This window comes from Lagenorhynchus albirostris, chromosome 6 (assembly GCF_949774975.1).
Source record: "Lagenorhynchus albirostris chromosome 6, mLagAlb1.1, whole genome shotgun sequence".
NCBI classification, from domain to species: Eukaryota; Metazoa; Chordata; class Mammalia; order Artiodactyla; family Delphinidae; genus Lagenorhynchus; species Lagenorhynchus albirostris.
In genome coordinates, this window is record NC_083100.1 from 1,015,513 (window position 1) to 1,034,300 (window position 18,788).

The 18,788-nt window shown below is 62.1% G+C and overlaps 2 protein-coding genes across 9 annotated transcripts in view; both read right to left on the reverse strand.

Annotated features, from left to right (window-relative positions):
* The window catches only part of GPR35 (G protein-coupled receptor 35), a 36,949-nt gene extending 28,493 nt beyond the window's left edge, over positions 1 to 8,456 (reverse strand). The window contains exon 1 of the mRNA XM_060151658.1: positions 8,324 to 8,456. The gene's annotated coding sequence lies outside the window, so the exon portion shown is untranslated. The remainder of the gene's footprint in view (positions 1 to 8,323) is intronic.
* CAPN10 (calpain 10) lies at positions 1,479 to 12,846 on the reverse strand. Of its 8 annotated transcripts, XM_060151654.1 has the most exons (12): positions 12,600 to 12,846; positions 9,899 to 10,030; positions 9,328 to 9,524; positions 8,324 to 8,541; positions 6,616 to 6,757; positions 5,953 to 6,119; positions 5,474 to 5,694; positions 4,496 to 4,698; positions 4,155 to 4,410; positions 2,404 to 2,603; positions 2,116 to 2,161; positions 1,479 to 1,835 (listed from the first exon to the last, which is right to left on the reverse strand). In XM_060151654.1, the coding sequence occupies exons 1-12, from the start codon at positions 12,723 to 12,725 to the stop codon at positions 1,806 to 1,808; spliced, it is 1,938 nt and encodes a 645-aa protein (XP_060007637.1). In that variant the 5' UTR covers positions 12,726 to 12,846; the 3' UTR covers positions 1,479 to 1,805. The 8 variants fall into 8 exon arrangements, 2 of the variants coding, with proteins under 2 accessions (XP_060007637.1, XP_060007636.1); XR_009540997.1 differs by lacking the exons at positions 1,479 to 1,835; positions 2,116 to 2,161 and adding an exon at positions 3,370 to 3,460 and having other exon boundaries at positions 2,460 to 3,163; positions 3,734 to 4,410; XR_009540995.1 differs by lacking the exons at positions 1,479 to 1,835; positions 2,116 to 2,161 and adding an exon at positions 3,370 to 3,460 and having other exon boundaries at positions 2,460 to 3,163; positions 3,694 to 4,410.
* Between the last annotated feature and the right edge of the window lie 5,942 nt (positions 12,847 to 18,788).

Sequence of the window (18,788 nt, forward strand, 5' to 3'; positions counted from 1 at the left end):
AACTTGTTTTCGTGTCGCCTCCGAGGTCCAAGAAGAGTTGATACCATGGGGTTTGGAGCTGGATCACCCACTGCGCCTGGTGACAGGGGCCTGCCTCTGGGCACAGGTGGTGGTCTCGTCCCGTCCGGGGGTTTGAGATACACGGACAGCAGGGTGACAGGGCAGGTGGCTGGGGGCCAGGTGTGAGGCTGCCTCTGGTCACTCATGAAGGAGCTCCAGCTGCAGGGCAGAGAGAGCCAGGCCTGGGCCCACGGACTGCAGAGGTGGCCGGGCTCCAAGAGGAAGGACCCTCCCCCGACAGCAGGTGTGCACAACAGACTCCCCCAGACGCCCCCGCCCACCTGGCCCTTAGGCCCTCTACTCCTTGGCTGCGCTCAGGGAGAGGGAGGGGAGGTCCAGACGTTTGCGAACCACTGGGCATTCAGGTCCTGAGCTGACACTGACCTCTGACCTCACGGGCCCTGCCAGGGTGGGACACAGGAGGCTGTTGACAGTGGAATCTTGCCAGGACCGCCTCCCAGCGGGCAATGGCGTCACTTCCTGGTCTCCAAGCATGTAACTGGGATTCACATGTGCAAATGACCAACACCCTCTCTGGGGTCAGAGACGCCAGTCAGGAAGGCCAAGGGCGAGGCTGAAACCATCACCCACCCCAGACAACAAATCGCAAACGGTACCTCGGGGGAGGGTGGAGACTGGGACACCCCCCCCCTTGAGTCTCTGAAGACCCCGGGGGTGGTCCCATCAGGAGTGGCGGCCCCAGCCCAGCTCCACGTGACTCAGAACTCGGGGTTCCCAGGACAACTCCTGCCCCCCGAGGGCAGCATCAGGCCCGGCAGCGCTCCGTGACGGTGCAGGTCAGGAGAGACGAGGACCAGCCCGCACTTTCGCGCAATGGAACGGCCACTGGCAGTTTTTTCCAGACTGTGTTGTAATACAGGACAAAGAGACCCAACTGGCTCGATGCCCCAGTCATGGTGATGACACGGCGTTGAAGTCAGAGGAGGAAGATGGGGCAGGAGACAAACCAGGCCACGATCGGGGCACCAGAAATGGTTAGGGGTTGAGGGGTCCAGGGGTCAGAGGCCTGCAGGCTATCCCCTCCCAAGTCAAGAGCAGAGGACCTCATCCCGCACCTCCTAGAAGGAAGCAGGAGACCGCTGGGCGCCGGCGGCAGCATTCGCACCAGAGCCCGTCGGCTGGTAGACCAGATGACTAGAAGGCAGCCAGGTGGGGGGCCCAGCGTGGACGGGGAGTTGACGGCAGCGTGCCGCTTCAGCCACTCGCAGACTGCCGTGTGCCGCCCCTCCAATTCTCTCTCTCACTACCCACCTCCTCCTTCCCTACACCAGCCCTGCACCGCTCGGGCCACCTGGTCACCCCCCGTGTCTCCGCAGCCAGGCGGGAGCCCCACACCTGCTCCCCCAGTGACAGCCAATGAAGCCGCTGGCTACCTAAACCAGGAGCCAGCCGGAAGCTGCTCAGTACTGATGTTTATTTATAAAGTTACATCCTAAAAACGTTTCTAATAAATAGTTTTAAACAAGATCTGTCCCGACGCGTCGTAAGGCCTCTCTCCGGGGCCAGGGAGACAGGGCGTGGAGGATCTCAGGGAGGCTCTGTCGGCTCAGCGGCATGGAACGAAGGTGCCCACCCTGAGTTTTTCTTGCCCTTCCTGCAGCACCTGCAGGGACGGGGGCTCTTTGCCAGGACCCGCTCAGGCCGGCCGCCGCGGCCCTGGCGTGTGGGCCACTGGGAGCCCCTCAGACCCCTGGTCACCAGAGCCGACACGCAGGATCACCCGGTTAGGCTTTCATCACTGCCACGAAGGAGGCCTGCGGGAGGAGATGGCGAGGGCTGGCGGCACTGCCCTGGTTCGAGGGGTGAAGGCCCGCCCTCACGTCCTCCAGGGGCTGTCACGGCAGCCCCAGCTTCTGGGCCCCGAGAAGCTCTGCCTGGGGTTCTCAGGGGAAGAGACCAGGGCACCTCGTGTCCCAGGGAACAGCCCAGCCTTCAGGGTGGCCGCTGGGAGGAGCTAGGCAGGGGAATTAAGACGCAGGGCACCAGGAGGCCCCAAAGCAGAGTGAGCTGGGCCCTCCCAGGCCCCATACATACCTCCTTGAGGAGCTGCCCCAGCATCTCCTGGCTGTGAATGGAGCGCCTGTGGGAGAAGACACCGCTCTCACCCCTCTGGGTCCCTCCCCGCGCACCTGGAGAGGCAGCCACGCTCCAGGCCCGCCTGCTCTCTAGACGGCGCACTCTCCTCCCACAGGCCTCTGGGCTCTGCCAGCACAGTGAGAGCTGGGGTGTGTGCGACAGGTGGGAGAGAGCCAGAGGCGCTAAGATGCTGAGGACCACGGCCCCCCGACCGACACACACCCACACATGGCCCCGGCGCCCCACCTGTCTATTCTGGTCTCTACGGTCACTGTGAAGGCCCCCTCTGTGTCTGGCAGGTAGGTGGAGGGCACGATCCAATAGGTCCCCTCGGACAGGTGGCAGAGCCGGCTGACCTCCTGGGCGTAGCAGTGCGGCACACAGCTTAGCAGAGGCTCCTGGAGCAGCAAGGAGGGCGCATCCTGGCCCCCGCCGTCTGCTGGGACCTGGGGGAGGCCCGGGCTCAGACCGGGCGGCCTGCCCGTGGGCGGACCGAATCGGCTGTGTTCGCCAGGACGGCGAAGGCAAGTCCCCTGTCTCAGCCTCGGCCTCGCTCCCTTCCCAGGCAGCACTGCCCTGGGTCGGGAGCAGCCCGGTGCAGTCTGCTTGGACCCCGTCATACATGCCAGGCCCCCGAAGCTGGACTCGCCACTCACCGGGGCCCCACCACCCGAGGGCCGCAGCCTGGGGACCAGCAGAAGGCCCGCCCTCACATCCTCCAGCGACTGTCACTGCAGCCCCAGCTTCTGGGCCCTGAGAAGCTCTGCCTGGGGCTCTCAGGGGAAGAGACCAGGGCACAGCCCAGCCTTCAGGGTGGCCGCTGGGAGGAGCTGGGTGGGGGAATTAAGACGCAGGGCACCAGGAGGCCCCCACTGCGCAAGCCCCTGCCCCAGGACTCATCTCTTTGGCCCCGGCCCCGGCACTTTTTTCGAAGCGCCGGGGGGGTACCCCAGGGGTGGCCTGCGGTGGAGCGAGGCACCAGAGCGCGTCCTCAGCCGTTGGGATCCTGAGGGCACAGGGCCTTCTCGGAGAAGAGCCGACCCTCCCCCCCACGTCGTCTGCAGCGCAGGCTAAGCGTGCCCAGCCCCTGACGGGCCCCTGACGGCACAGCTCCGGGCCATCCTCCAGCCCATGCCCTCCTCGGGCACCTGCCACTGTCCAAGCCCATCTTGAAGCGGGGTCCCCAGAAGGAGCAGGGGAGCCACGCCTCACCATGGGATCTGGGTTTGTGACCTCTGACCTCTAGCACTTCACCTCCCCGCCTTCTCCAGCTACACGTCGCTAGGTGCATCCTGTTCACGCGCTGGGAGAGGAAGAGCTGACTGAGGCCGCGGAAGGCGCTCGGGGCGGCGTTTGTGACTCCCTGGCCCTCGCCTGGCCTCCACGGTCTCCTGCCACCCGTGCCCACGTGAGCCCGGGAGGCAGCCTCTCCTCTGCGGGGGCAACTGGCGCACTTCCCCGAGCTCCCGAAGGCCGCCCCACCCTCCTGCTGCCTGGGATTCGGCCCTGCACCTCGGCCTCGCTCTCAGCTCCTACCCCCAGCTCTGTCTTCTCTTTCTGATCAGAAGACCCTCACTCGGTGGCGCGACCATCCGTCACGTCTCAGCGGGTGTGGGCCTCCCCTCCGTCCCTTTCCTGCTGGTCCCCAGAGCCCAGGCCCTCGCTGGTTCCAGACTCAGCCACGGGGTTTGGGGCGGGGAGGATTCACGCGGCTTCAGGGCGGCTCCTGCTGGACAACGGCACCCTCTGCGCCCTGTCGGGCCTCCCGGCTGCAGGTGCAGTGCTGGGGGCAGCTCAGGACACAAGTGTCCAGTGGTTCTGAGCCCGGGCGAGTGGACGAGGGGCTGCCTGAGCTGAGCTGTGACCCCCAGTGAGCTATGGACTTTAGGAATAGAAATGAGTCTTGTGTGTGACTGGATGACGCGGACAGACCCCGGGGGCCTCTCTGCCCGACCCCGGCTCACCCCACCCGGACGCCCGGGAGCAGGGGCGCCTGCCTGGAAGACGTGGAAGCCGATGGGGAGGCCCTCGTGGTCACGGCAGTGCTGGTGCAGGGTGATGCGCACGCAGCGGGGGCCCGCGCCCTCCGGCACCGAGAGGGGGAAGCGGGGGTTGGTGGGGTAGGAGGCAAAGTTCCGGCTGCCCCCCGCCGTCCGGCCGACTCTCCAGGAGCCCCGCAGCCTCACGGTCTCCCACTCGCCCATGGGCAGGACCTCCCGGGGGGCAGCGCTCTGGGCTGCCGGCTGGATGGCGCTGCCGGGGAGAGAAGCACAGGAGGCGGCCGTGGCGCACACTCACGCGGCCCTGCCCCAGTCCCCGGCCTGCCCACCACCCTCACCTGAGGCAGACTCTCCCGCTGGAGAAGACCCGGAGCAGGAACCGCCCTGGCACGTCCTTCAGGAAGGTGCTGGGCACGGCCAGGTAGTAGCCCGGGGCGAGCTCACAGCGCAGGTGGACCTCGCGGTCGTACGCGTGGCATGCGGTGCCCGCCACGGGGGGCGCAGACAGGGCCTTGGGCAGGCTGACCCGCCGCTTCTCCACCTGCAGGGGAGGCCCGTGTGCACCCGTCACAGAAGGGCCCCCCTCGAAGCACCCAGGCCTACGGGTCCCCCGCACCCCGGTGAACCCGGGCCTTCCCCTCAGCCCTGGGGTCAGTGGCTCCATCCCACACGGGAGCCTGCAAGTCCTCCTCTGCTCCGGGAGGAGACAGACAAATCCAGACAGGGCCGCGCCTGCAAAGGCAGGAGGCTGATGCAACCTGGGGACTGCCAGGCAAACGCTTGCTAGCAGTTTCTGCACGAGGAAAGCAACACCAGGCAGGCCGTGGCCGCACAGAGACGGGGAACAGTGTGATGTGAGCTGTCAGACCCCGTCAGGACACACAGGGTTAACAACCAAGCAACTGGGCAAGCCAACGGGCAGCGCGGTCCTCTGTCGGCCACCCTCCTGTCCCCTCGGAGAGCAGGACAGGGGTCTCCACGTACCTCCACCCTGAGGTACGAGGGTACCTCAGACAACCCACGAGAGCACAACCACCCCATCCCTGTTTTGTAGGGAGGTCCGGGGCTGCCCCCAGCAGCCCTCCTAACACCTCTGCCAGCTCTGCTAACGGCTGCTTCTGTGTAGCTTGCCTTTGGCCAAAGGGCACACCCTGGGCTAGGCGGAGGGAGGTGAGTCCTGTGGACTCAGATCTGAGCGGGGTCTGTGGGAAGACAGCCGGGGGGGGCGAGGGGCACGTCGGGGGCTGCTGGGGCTCAGGCCTCCTCACCCCTGTGCTTGCATCCCACAGGGCGGGTGCCAGGCCCGGGTGGGTTACCTTCCAGATGTGCAGGCCCACGGCCTGGTAGTCCCTGCCTGGGTGGCCCGCCGTGCGCAGCCGCGGTCTCTGCAGGACGGCCATGTATACCTCGCTGGGTTCGCAGACCCGCAGCCAGAACTTGGGGTTGCTGGGGAAGCCGCTGTAGTTCCGGCAGCCTCCCGCCGACTGGCCCTTGACCCAGGCCCCGGGCAGCTCCTGAGTGTGGCACAGCGCCCTTCCTGGGTGGCGACCCCCACGTCAGCTGCAGGGACGGGGTCCCCCTCCTGCTCCCTGCACGAGCAGGGGCCCCCCACCCCGCCACCTGTCCCCCCAGGGCAGGTGGGGGTGCAGCCACCGCTCCGCCCTGAAGAGAAGCCAAGGGGCAACCAGGCACCCCGCGGTGGGACGCGGGGCCTGCTCAGCCCCGGACGTCAGAGGCCAGTCGTCCGGGCCACTGCGAGCCACGAGGCCTCCCCCAGGGCGCAGGCCGCCCTTACCTGAGCAGAGGCTCTGCAGGTGGCCAGCCTCCGAGATGGGGAAGCCGATGGTGACCTCGTCAAACTCCCGCAGAAACTCATCCTCCTCCACCCAGAACTCCCCCTCCTGGAGCTGTGACAGCAGCTCAGACTGGGCCGCGGACTCCACCCGGTTCCACCCTTCACCCCTGGAAGGAACCTCCCTTCAGCCGAGGCCTCCCGCCTGCTGAGCGGATGACGGGGGTGGCAGGTGGCAGGGCGGGGTGGGGGTGGGGATGCTGGTCCCGCCCTGCGACCCTGGGCCGGCGAAGGGGAGCGGCCCTGGGCCAGGTCTGGACGCTGAGCTGACGACTGGGTGCAGGCGTTCCGTGGGTCTGTCGCCCGCAGCCCGGCAAGGCATCCACCAGTCCGTGGGTGCCCCTGACCCAGGACAGGCCCCGACCGCCCCGGGCGCCTGGGTCACAGGGCCCAGCACTAAGGCTGCCTCAACAGGCCATCTGGGGCCGAGCACAGAGCACGGTGGCCCACGAGCAGGAGAGCAACCAAACCCTGTCCTGACCACGGCCCGGCCTCGGACACCAGGCGCACACGCGGTCAAGGCGGCTCTGGGCTGCCCCTCGGGCCCCGCACCCCTCCCCCAGCAAGACCAGCGCAATGACCCAGAGTGCACCTCGCCGCACTCACCCCTCTCTCCAGGGCCCCTGCCAACACCGCCGGCCCCAGGGGTTCTGAATCCGCAGCAGCAGGATGCTCTGACCAGCCCGATCCCGGAGCTCTCGCAGGTCCGAGACAATGAAAGCATGAAACTCCCCCAGCGCCCTGGTACCTGGGTGAGGGACAGCCAGGAAGTCCTCAAACCGAGCAGATGCACAGGTCCGCCTCCTTCCCTGGGACGCCCCAGCCCACTCAACCGCAGCTGCACAGGCACCCGGGTCCCCGCGGGCCACCAGGGGCTCCTTTCCTGACCGCTGCCGACAAGTCAGCTCCGGAGTGGCCTTATGCAGCGTGAGTCACGCTGAAGGCCTGGGTTTAGACTGTGGCTCGGCTGCCGCCAGGCCTGACAAGTCACTCCCTTCTCTGGGCCTCGGCCCTCGTTGAGGATGATGAGGGAGGTTCTCAAAAGGGCTGCTTCCAGCACTGTCACGGGCGGGTCTGTGACGCCAGAAACCAGAGAAACCTCTTCTCGGCGAGGCCTGCTAAGGTGTCAGGGGCGTCAGGTATGTCTGAGCAGAAACCGGTGGGGAGGGCTGGAGGCCCGCGGGAGACCCTCCACCTGGCCAGAGGCCTTGGGACAGACAGGCGCAGAAGTGAAGGGGCCAAGCAGAGACTGGTGGGCGGGTGGCGGTCCAGGCAGGAGAAGAAACTCCTGGCATGTCTTTAAGTGCTTTGCTTAGAAAGGCACTGGAGCCGCCTCTCTGGGTGTCCCGCCCACGCCCCCGCCCCCTGCCGCTTCGGTGGGCCCCAGCTGCTCTCCATCTTTGCCTGTGGCTCCCCCAAAGCCTGAAGTGCCCAGAATTAGCCCACCCCACCCTGGGGGCAGCTGATGCTACACAGGCCACCCTCTGAGGCAGCGTCTCGCACAGCGTCCCAGCACAGCACTCTGTGGGCTCCCCTCACCCCCGCGGTGTGCTTCCCCAACCCCACCCTGAGGCCTGCAGGTGGGCAAACCAGCCCGGGGCTGTGCTAACGTTCGCGCGCCGCCGGGCAGCGCGACGGCCAACACGTGGCAGTTTATTTTGATGTTCTTATTCTTTGGACAAAAAGCCCGTTAGGAAACTAACCGTAAATATGAAAACAATTGTGCATAAAGATGTCCACTGCAGTGCTATTTATAATAGCGTAAAATGGAAAGACCTTGAATACCCAACATCAAGGAAAGAGTTAAGAAGAGTGCAGCAGGCATGCTGATAACGTAAGACGTTGACAAAGTTTACACGGCAACACAGATAATGGCATATGATACAGAATATAAAACATATGCATCTTTTTGCAAAAAAACTGAGAAGGGACTAAAAAGTCAAAAGTAGTCAAGTCTGAGTGATTTGTTTTTTCAACGGATTTCTTTCAATGAGCAGGTATATTACTAAAGTGAAAACCTGACTGTCGCTTTTGCCAGGTTACCAGCTGGGCCAGAGATGGTGCCGCCACCTGGTTCCCAGCGACCCCAATACAGGCTCCCGCCTCCCCATGGCGGCAAGCCCTGGTCAAGGGAAAAGGGGACACTTCCCTCCAGAGAAGGACAGTCAGTAGGGAAGGTCACACACTCAGACACCAGTTCCGAAGGTCCTCCTTTCCGCTTAGCCCATCTAGGACCACAGTAAAAAGCTCTGTACAGGAGGCCGAGAGGGCTCAGGTGTGCAGGCCTGCCATGCCGCCGCCCGCTCCCGCCTACCTGTTCTGGGGCTGAGCACTGAGCAGCTCAGCAGACCGCGGTCCTTCAGGCTGAGCAGATGCCGACAAGTCCTGCGTTCCGCGCCCCTGGGCCTGTCCTGCTGGCCGCTGGCTCCTGCCATGTCCTTCAAGTTCCACCTTTCGGCCAGGCCACCAGTGAGGTCCACCAGGGCGTCAGCCACCTGTCCCGCCCACAGGTGCTCATAGGACCCGTAGACCCTGGGGAGACAGCCAGGAAGGCGTGAGGCTCTGGTACCAGGCGCCCTGCCCCTCTCCTGTCCCCTGTGGTCTGCCTTCTACCCACCTCAATCGCCTCTCATTCCTCCCCTCTTTCCCTCCCACCCTGTCCTCACCAAGTCCAGACACAAGCTCGCCTCCAAGGCCATAAGGGACAGCACCCCGCAGTGCCCTGCAGCCTCTGCCCCTGTGGGGCACCAGCGGGAGGCGGGCACGGAGGCTGTGAGCTCCCACTCCTGCGTCTCTCATGATCAAGGCCTTCGGCCCCGCCAGCGGCAGCAGTGGAGGGCTCACTCCCACCGCGGAGGCCTGCCTACCGGCCCAGCGCCTTTCAGCATGGCCATCAGCACACTCGGGGAGGAAGTCCTTGGTCTCAGGACTACGATAAACGAGCATGGTACCTCGGTGGCCTCATTCCTTCCCAGCAACCTGCACAGAGGCCGCCTGTCCCCAGTGGTGACACAGATAGACGGAGACATTTCTCTCGCTTGGGTTTGAGGAAAGAGAGAGGAAAACACACACCCTCTTTCTGGAGGCGAGGCCTTCATGCCCGACTTTGAAATGAGGGCAGGGAAAGAGGGAGTGGGCAGAGGGGACAGCAAACCACAGGCCAAGTCTCAGAGTCTCTGTCTCTGGACGGGTCGCCCCACCCAGGACTGGCCACCAGACCCTAGCTGCCGACAAGGATGCTGCAGCCCAGGGCGAGCAGATGTGCTTCCCAGGCCCCCAGCCCGCCTGGCCCGGCCCCTCCACCCGCAGCGTGCGTACTTGGCGTAGACCTTCTCCAGTAAGGGAAGCCAGAACACGTCCTCCCTCTGGCACCGGGAGAAGCAGAGTCTCCCTGCAAGACAAGGCAGACGGTCATCTATGGTCACCTCCACCCAGCGTCCAAACTGCCAAACTCGACAGGTGAAGGAGCCGCGGTACGTCTGGTCGAGCCAGCTCGGCTGTCCCGGAGGAAAGACCTGCCGCGCGTGGGGAGAGGCAAAAGGAGATGGTGAGAGAAGCCACCACGCGGCGCGCTCCCAGCATCCCGAGCAGAGCGTGACCGTGCGGAACGGTACCCTCCCGTCGCGCAAAGGATTCCACCTCCCCCGACGCCTGGCTGGCACGTTTGTCTTTTTATTCCAAATGCCTGCCTGACCCAGGGCTCGGGAGATGGCAGAGCAGGGCAGAAAGCAGCCCTGCTGGCCCCTGCGGGAGGGGGTCACTGCATCTGCGCCTCGGAGCCCCCGAGGGCCGAGTCCCGCAGGGCAAGAGCTTGGCTGCCTCCTGCTTCCTTCCAACGCGGGCAGACAGGAAGCAAGGGCCGGAGGGGAAGCCGCGCTGTGGCAGACACCTGGTCCAGGAGGTGCTGGCTCTTCTGCAGGGCGGCGCAGGCGCACAGGAACCAGCAGTCCCCTAGCAGCCCTTGCTTCACCTGTCCTTCCTGAGCGCGATCTGCAAACAGCTGGGGTGTGGCGCAGATTTCCTGAAATAAAGAAAATCGTCCAGAATTACTTCATGCCTGTGGCTAGCTTTAAAACTAAGAACACAGGATCTATGTGACAGGGGCTGGGGAGGAGCTTTTCTGGTCATCCACATTGCCTAAGAGGGGACGGGAAGCAGCTGGCTTCTTGCAGCCAGTATCCGTCAGCCCCTCCTGGCTTCAGATCATCGCATCCAACTTAAGATTCCAGGGTCCCTGTCTCTGTCCACCTTCCTTAATTGGCAAAACTCCCAACTCTGGATGAATCCTACCCCGCCTTTCATAAAACGGTTGGTCTAGAGAACGGTTTCACTTTAAATTCATACAGGCAAGTATGAATTTGTGGGTCCTCTATACTGTTTCTCTAAAAGGCTCAGTTTTCCACCCCCCTGACTAGTTTACCCCTTCTCCTTCCTCCTTCTCTTCTCAAAACACCCTCGCCCCTCTGAGCGGATGGCCACACCTGATGCTCCATCAGAAGCCCCCTGACCTGACCCCATTCCTGCCCTCAGTATCTGATCCCTCCCACGATCCCCGTTTCCTTCCTCCTCTGCAGGGAGGATCCCACCAGCATAAGGCATGGGAGAGGATGTCTCCTCTTCTCTAAGATGCTGTCCCTGGGCACTATTTCCTCTCTAGGCCCATCACTGACCGACTTCTCGAAAGAGTTGCTGCCCCTACTTCCTCCCTCCGGCTCCTTGCCACACCTCGTTGCTTCTGAGCCAGCCATGCCCCCCAAACTGCTTTTATCAATGTCACCTCTGTGTCGTCACCTCCAACGGGCATCCTCTGCTCTTGTCTTTCCCAACACTCGGCAGCATCAGAGCAGTGGCTGCCCCCGACCCCAGCAGTCCCCTCCTGGCTTCCATGATTCCAAGGGCTTCTGGCTGTCCTTTCCCCTCACTGCCTGCCACTTCTCAAGTCTACCTGTCAAGGCACCTGCGGTTCCTCAAGGCTCGGTTCCAAGCCGCCTCTTCTTCTCTGCCCATACTTACTCCTGAGATACCCTCCAGACCCTGGACATTAAGCCATCTGTTACAGTTCCAGCTCCCAGTGGAGCATCTAGGCCAGGTCTTCCTGAGCTCCCGACTCTCATGTCCACTTGCCTACTGTCAGCTCCGCTTGAACCTGTGAGAGCAAAACCCAAGCCTACATTTCCACCCCTAGCTCTCCCCCGCCTCCCAGTTTCCCCAGCACAGCAACCGGGACCATCATCCCCCAGGTGCTCAGGCTAGAAATCCAGAAGTCATTCTTGGTCCCTCTTTCATCCTGACATCTACTTCCAATCGGTCACTAAGACAAACGGGTCTCAGGCCTACCTCTGCCACTTCTTAGTCCTGAGACCTTGGGCAACCTTTTGACTTAACGTTGGTTTCCTGGTCTGTAAAATGGAGATACAAGTACCAATCTTATAGAATTATTAGGTGGACTAAATAAAATCAAGAGCATAAATTCTGTGCACATAGAATACCTATAGCCTTTACTGGCATATAATGAGTGTTATGTAAATATAAGTTTCTCTTCCCATTTCCTGACCACCATGAACCCAGCTCTAGTTTCCAATCGGTCACTAAGACCTATCAATCCCCCCTCCAAAATCTCTCTCAAATCCATCCACTCCAAAGCCCCATCCCAACGGCTGTCACACTAATCTGAGCTCCTTCATCTTTCTCCAGGACCACTGCAATGGCCACCTTCATTCTTGCCCCAACAATCCATTTCACGCCTGGCAGTAAGAGTGAGCTTCTTAAAACGTAAATCAAATCGAATCACTCCTCTACTAAAAACATTCTAATGGCCTCCCATTGTCCCTAAAATCCACCCCCCACACTTTTTTTTAACCCAAATTCCACCGGCATGGCCGGTCAGGCTCTTTGGCCCTTCGCACCTCCATGCCAAACAGGCCCTCTCAGTGCTGCCCACGGAAAGCACCTCAACAGGCAGAGCCAGGTCTGGCCTTCTTCCAGGGCTGGTGCACACAGATGTCCCCACTAAGACTGCATACACTCAGGGAGAGACGGTTCCTTGGACAGTCTTATTCAGCTCATACACCATTTCTAAAGATACCAGCATAGCACTAGGCCGGAGCATCCCTCTAAACTGCCACCTTGAAATAATTACATCTGAAAGTGCAAGTGCACGAGGTCCAAGACAGGAACGCGCAGAGCAAAACGGCTTTGCTTTGTAGGCTCAGCCTGGCCCTTCCAGAACATAATGAGAAACAGAACGAGACCGCTTGTGGCCAGAAGAGCCATGCAGACTGGAAGCTCTTCAAAGCAGACGCAAGTGGGGCTGAGTTTGCGTCTGTTAAAACGCCCCTCTCGCTGTGGCTTGAATCTCCTATTGAACGGAGCTCTCGCAAGTAGGGGCCGTAAACTCGGGTCCAGCACACCCCGAGCGGGCTGGGGAGGGGGCCTGGCAGCCCACTCAGGAGGACAGCGGCGGCAGACCCTGCCGACCGTCGTGCATCCAGCCCCGGCTAACCGCGGCCGCCGCGCTCGCACCCCTGCAGGAAGGAGCGCCTGGAGGCCTGGCGCGAGACCCGTGAGACCCGCGCGCCCCCCTGCCCCACCTGGGGCCGCCTCCACGTGATTTCCTCCCGGAACTGGGCCAGCGGCGTGGAGAAGCTGGAGAAGAGCGAGGAGTCCGAGGCCGGGAAGGCAGCGTCCCGGAAGAGCTCCCTGGCCGGCGCCCGCATCTTGGGCACCCCGAGCTCCCATCTGCTGCCCGCGCCCCGGTGCCGAGCGCAGCCGAGGGGGCGCGCAGCCCCGGAGGGAGCGCGAACCGGCCGCGGTCCCGCCTGCCTCGCGCCTCCCCCGTCCGGCCCGGCCCCCCAGCCCCGCTGGACCCACAGTACCACCCGGCCCCGGTGCCCGCCCGCTCCGTCGCCCCGGTAACCGTCGATCTAGGCTGCAGCCAACCAGGCGCGTAGCCCCTGATCACATGACAGAACGGCCCAATCCCACTCGAGCGTTGGGAAGTCCGCGCCAGATTCCCAGCCCCCAGGGGGCGTGGCTCTCTATCTAGGCTCCAGCGAAGCCGGTTAGTCGCCTTGGCTGCACTTCTCTTTCCAGGGCCGGGGGGCTCGAAGGTGTCTCAGCGGAGACTCACACCTGGGAAGTCGGCAGCGTCTTGTCCTCGGGCCGGTGTGGTTCGGGTCGGGGCGTCAGGACTGCCTCCTGAGGCTGAAGGGACCAGAGAGGCAGTTTCGGCCGAGGTCGGGCCACGAACTACAGGTCCCAGCATGCCGTGCTGCCTCCAGAATGCACTTCTTCCGGCGGGGGCGGTGGGTCCGGCCACCTGGTGTCGGGAGAGCCAATGAGAGACTCGGGAAGGGGAGCTGTGGGCCGTCAGGGACCGTGTGGTGTCCGCCACTGTTGTGGTTGTGTGCTGGGGTCCTGGGGAATGTTACGGCCCCGGGAGGGCCTACCCAGGCCTGGGAGGCTGTCTCAGGGCAGGCTGGGATCAGACGCGCTAGATCCTGAGCCGGGCAGGCGATGAGGCTGGAGCATCCTCCGGGTCCCCAGATGGCCGGGCATCTGGTGCTGGTGGGCTGCACAGTGACCCGCTGGAGTTGCGGTTGTAGCTCATGGCCGCTCAGTGCTGCGGGTTGGTGAGGGCAGTGACTTAAGGATCTGCTCAAGGATTCACCTTTGCTGCAGGAGCCTGCCCTTCCCCGTCCCCATTCCTAGGAAGGAAGGCAGGCAGCCAGCCAGAGGCTTATTCTCTGACTGCCTCTCCAAGCCTGCTTCACTGTGGCTGGAGCCTTCACAGAGGGCCGCACAGGGGAGGAGATGGGGTGGGGTGGGGCACAATCCTTCTAGGACAGCTCTCTGATACCTACTAGAGCTTCTCAGATTTTGTATCCGCAGGCCGCTTTTGCCCAGCCTCCCAGATAGGAAGGGTGGTCAGATCGAAGCCCTTCTGCAGTCTGATCCATGCTGATGAGAAACGGAGCCTGGTCCAGGAGCCCCTGCCCCGGCGTTCTTGCTCCAGAGCCCCCGGTTGCTGTGACAGCTGCGGCTTCTCCCTCTGAGAGGCCCAGCAAGGCCTGCATGAGGAGCAGCTGTTGGTGGTGGCATGATACGGGGGGGGTTGGAGGCCTAGGGTCCTCATCTCTGCTGAGGTTCTAGAGAAGGGAGTAACCGCATCGTCTGACATCTCTCTCTGGGAGGCTCATTTCATGACCCTTGCCCCCGTGGTGCTGACTCTCCCAGAAGATGTTTATGGCAGGCTGGAGGCTGCACCGTAGCTGGATGGAGTCAGGAATGGCCTGGGCCCTGCTTCATGTGGGTGTCCTGAAGGACTAAGAGAAACTTCCCTGACCTGGGGTGTTGGGCGACTGGTCTGCTCCAGGTAACACGCTGGGGTGGTGAGCAGCGGGCTGGGGCCAGTCCAGGATCTGGACTCTAAGTGGGGGCCTCTGCTGTGCCACTTACCCAGGCTTGCAAGCTCTGGAGAGCAGGCAGTGTCCTGTGGGCATGTCGGTGTCCAGAGCTGGGCCCACGCCCAGAGAAGGGGCCAGCAGACAGTTGGTGCTGGGTAGGCAGCAGCCCAGGCCTGCAGTGTTGGTTTGTGACCAACACCGAGACGGCATGAAGGCATCTTTCCTGTCGGCCTGCGGGCACAGCTCCTCCTGGGCCACACTTACCCCACAAGCCCTGTGGTGCCTTTCCCCACCTCTGGGTGCAGAGATGACCCCTTGGCCAATTAGCAGGAGTCCCCTCTCCCTCCTGGGCCCACCCCCCAGCCCTGTGCAGAGTGGAGCCTCTGGCTTGGGGTATCAGGAGGCGACGGAGGCAGCCTGGGGTGGGAAAATGAGGAGGTGTTCTGGGGGCTGCTGGTGCACAACCCGTCTCCACAACTGCAGGTCCCGGGATGGGCAGTTATTTAAAGTCTGACCTCGGCCCTCGCTGTAAGGCGGGAACACCAGCTCCATGTCATAGTGCTGTTTGACGGTTACAAGTGAGACATCGGGAGGCCCCGTGGAGCTGCAGAAGGATTGGCCTCGGGCCCCTCAGGTGAGGAAGCTCTTGAGACACGTTCTCAGTTGCATTGATGCATCTGAATTGCAAGGCAGTTTCAGGCCCGCAGAACAGTGAAGGCCACGTGCCCGACCCCAGGCAGCCCGAGGCTGACTCGTGTCCCGGGCCTGCGGGCGGTGGAGCGGCTGTCCCTCTGAGCAAGCCCTTCTCTCCGGGACTCTCCTCCTCAGGGGACGGGACAGGTGGGAGGTCCCCTACCTTAGCAAGGCCCTGGGCGCACAGGACCAGCCTCCACCGCGCACATCCCAGAGCTGACTCTGGCCTCTGAGCACCGAGAGACGGTGGGAGCACGGGTGTCCGCCCCCCGGGGCCGGGGGCACGCAGAGCAGTAGTCCAGGGCCCCCGAGCCAGGAGCACCCTGAGGTCACCTGAGCAAGAATCACTGGAAACCTGGCCCTGCTGGGCGGCTGTCCCAGCTGCTCTCTGGGCCCGTCTCCAGCTGCAGGGACCCTGGGGCGGGCTGAGGATTACGTGAGAAACAAGGCTGGGCCTGGGCCGAGGGGCGTCAGCGAGGGCCACGAATGTGGACTGTTTCCCTGTGGGACGGTCTTCGCTGGAGCGGAGCGGGAGTGCGTCCTGGAAGCGTGGGTCTCTCCCCTGCCCCTGTCTGGAGGTTCCAGCTGAAGGAATCTCCCCAGGCAGGGCTGGAACAAAGCCATCTGTGTCTTTCCTGCAACCCGCAATCAGTTCAACAGAAGTGAGGAAGGTCCCGCCCCTAAGGGCTTGAAGGGTCAAATGCACTTGACAACGCTGAGACGCGGAGTTTGTACGATCCCCACGCATCTCAGAGGTAGGTGTTACCGTCCCATTTTACGACAAAGAACCTTAACTTCAAAGGGAGGAGGGGGCAGCCCAGGACCCCACAGCTATACGTGGGACGGAGCCAGCGTTCCGAAACCAGGCAGGCCTAGGTCGCTTTGCTTGCTGACAGAGGAATGGATTCTTTTGCGGTGATGTTTTAGATTGTTTGGGTTTTTTTTTTTTAACCTCATTGTTAAAAATAATACACGCTCCTGATAGGACTTTCCCCCTTAACTACTGCTCCAAAGTGGTCACGTGTTCTTAAGTTTTATTTTGAACACAATACAGGTAATTTCTTCTTGACTTCACTGCTCTGAGGTGACCGGATTTCCAAGTGGGATATTTTCTGCACTGCGGGCGTCGCGTCCTCTATTCCTCTCTGCTTGCTCGTGCGTTTTTGAACAAGGAAGGATTATCTGGGCCTGGGTGGTTGGGCGGTAGCGCTCTCCACCCTGCCCTGTGCTGAGAGCCCCTGCCGGATGCTGGGCTATAGCCCTGTGGGAGCCTCGGCACGGCCCGTGTTCAGGGCGCACCCTGCCCTGTGCCCATTAGAGCCCCTGCCGGATGCTGGGCTATAGCCCTGTGGGAGCCTCGGCACAGCCCGTGTTCAGGGCGCACCCTGCGCTTGGCCTTCACCCTCCCAGCATCTGGTGATTATTTAGAGAGAAAGTGAAGAAAAAAACAAAACCCGTAACAGCTGCCGTCAGAATCCTCTTGATGAAAGGACAGCCTGTGTTAGGGGATGTGGGTTAGGGAGGCTGCCTGGGGGAGGCGGCCTTAGGTGGCCCAGCCTGGCCGGGGAGGTCTGATGGTGAGTAGAGGGGGGCAGTGGCTAAGGAGAGGAGGCTGGAGTCCCGGATGTGTTGAGAGCGAGGATGCCTTGATCAGTCTGAGCTTCTTCGTGCGGCCCAGTCTTTCCACGACCCCGGGTCTTGGGCGAATCCTACCGCTTCGCGCTTCCTCTGTTCTTTCCCTTCGTCAGGCCTTTGCTGACGCGAGGAGGGCTCTTTGATGCTCCAGTCCGTGAGTCCCGTCTTCACTGTGACCATTCTCGGGTTGCATTTTTTTTTTATTTAAAAAGTTGTCCCTTTAAGAAACTTCCAAGGTCTCTGACTGGTTCTTTTTCTTGACTCCTGGTCATCTCACAGGTGCCTATTCCTGTCTTAGGGTTTATTTCAAACCACCCCCACCCCGCCATCGTGTGGCTGAGACGTTAGTTGTGTCTGGTTACTTTGTCAGCCCTGCTTCCCTGGGGGTCCGCTTGGGCCGGGGAGTGTTGGCCGCTGAGCACGTGGTTGGTGCTCTCCTGGGTGGGTGCTTGACTCGCCTCATGTTTACATCTGAGGCTCTGCCCAAGGCACCTGGCCTGAGAGAGGGGGGCTTACCTCCAGTAAGTCCCAGTAAGAGTGGGGGAGGGGAGAGAAGCGCCCCCAAAGCAAGTCTGGACCACACAGGACACGGCTTGAGGGACTCGAGACGCCCGTACCTGGACTCCAGAGAGGCTCCAGGCAGCGCGGGGCTCTATACACAAACCCTCACGGGTCAGCTCTCCACACACCATCTCTCCTCGCTGCCCCGCCTTCCTTGGCCCCAGCAGATCCGATGCTCACGGCCACTCCCATCCCCATCCTGGACATCACCCTCCTCGGCCCAATTCTCCTGCCTGACTGCTCCCCTCTCTGTCCCGAAAGTTCTGTCTCCCAGCACTGCCCTCAGCCCCTATGGTGGTCAGTACTGCCACTGGCCGAAAACCCCCACCTCCATGCACGTGGCAGGAGCGGACAGACGTGGCGCATGGCCCCAGCGCGTGACTGCTGGTGTGAGCCCCTTCACAGCCCCATCTCTGACGAGGTGCTTTCATCCATCAGCATGGGTCCTTGAGGAACGAGAGACAGGAAGCCCACACCCCCGCCTGGCCTGAAGCGGACACAAGGCACGAGTGAGAGATAAAACTTCGTTATTTAAAACACTGGTATTTTAGGGACTTCCCTGGCGGTGCAGTGGTTAAGAATCCACCTGCCAACACAGGGGACATGGGTTCGAGCCCTGGTCCGGGAAGATCCCACATGCCACGGAGCAAGTAAGCCCGTGCGCCACAACTACTGAGCCTGCGCTCTAGAGCCCACAAGCCACAGCTACTGAAGCCTGCGCACCTAGAGCCCGTGCTCCGCAACAAGAGATGCCACCGCAATGAGAAGCCCATGCACCGCAATGAAGAGTAACCCCCACTCGTTGCAACTAGAGAAAGCCTGCGCGCAGCAACGAAGACCCAACGCAGCCAAAAATAAATTAAAAAAATAAATAAAATAAAATAAAACGTTGGTATTTTAGAGCTGTTTGTTGCCAGAGCACAGACATCGGCCCCAGAATAGGTGTGAGGCTGTATCAGGACATACGATGCAGGCCGGGGGCTGGCATGGGCCCATCCCTGGAAGCCGTGGTATGCAGCCATAAAACATTTGGTAAAACTCAACCGTGACGACCCATGAGGCAAACGATGTCCAAAATAACTCACAGGTCTGGTGGAAGAGGTTGGGAAACCCTGGCAGCCTGTGTTGGTCACAGGCTGCGTTTGGCAAGATACCACGAGGGAGAGATAGCCTGAAAACACATGCCCGGTTTGCAAGCTGGGAGGAAAAGGAATCGAGAAAGGCAGGAACGCAGGGACTCGTGGGGGTGAGAGGCCACCTGCTCATCCCAGAGGGCAGATCAGTCAGGACCATGTGGCAGGACGACACCGAGCTGTGGGTGTCGCTCCCGTGAGACTGTAGGGCTTGCTTCTGAGCCTCGCAAGGCCGGGAGAGGCCGGGGGGGCGGGAGCGAAGCAGGCGCCTTGGGCGTGGCTGCATGCCCACAGAGGCCACGGCAGGACCTTGGGGGACCACAGCGCTGGTGAGAGTTGCACTGCCGAAGAA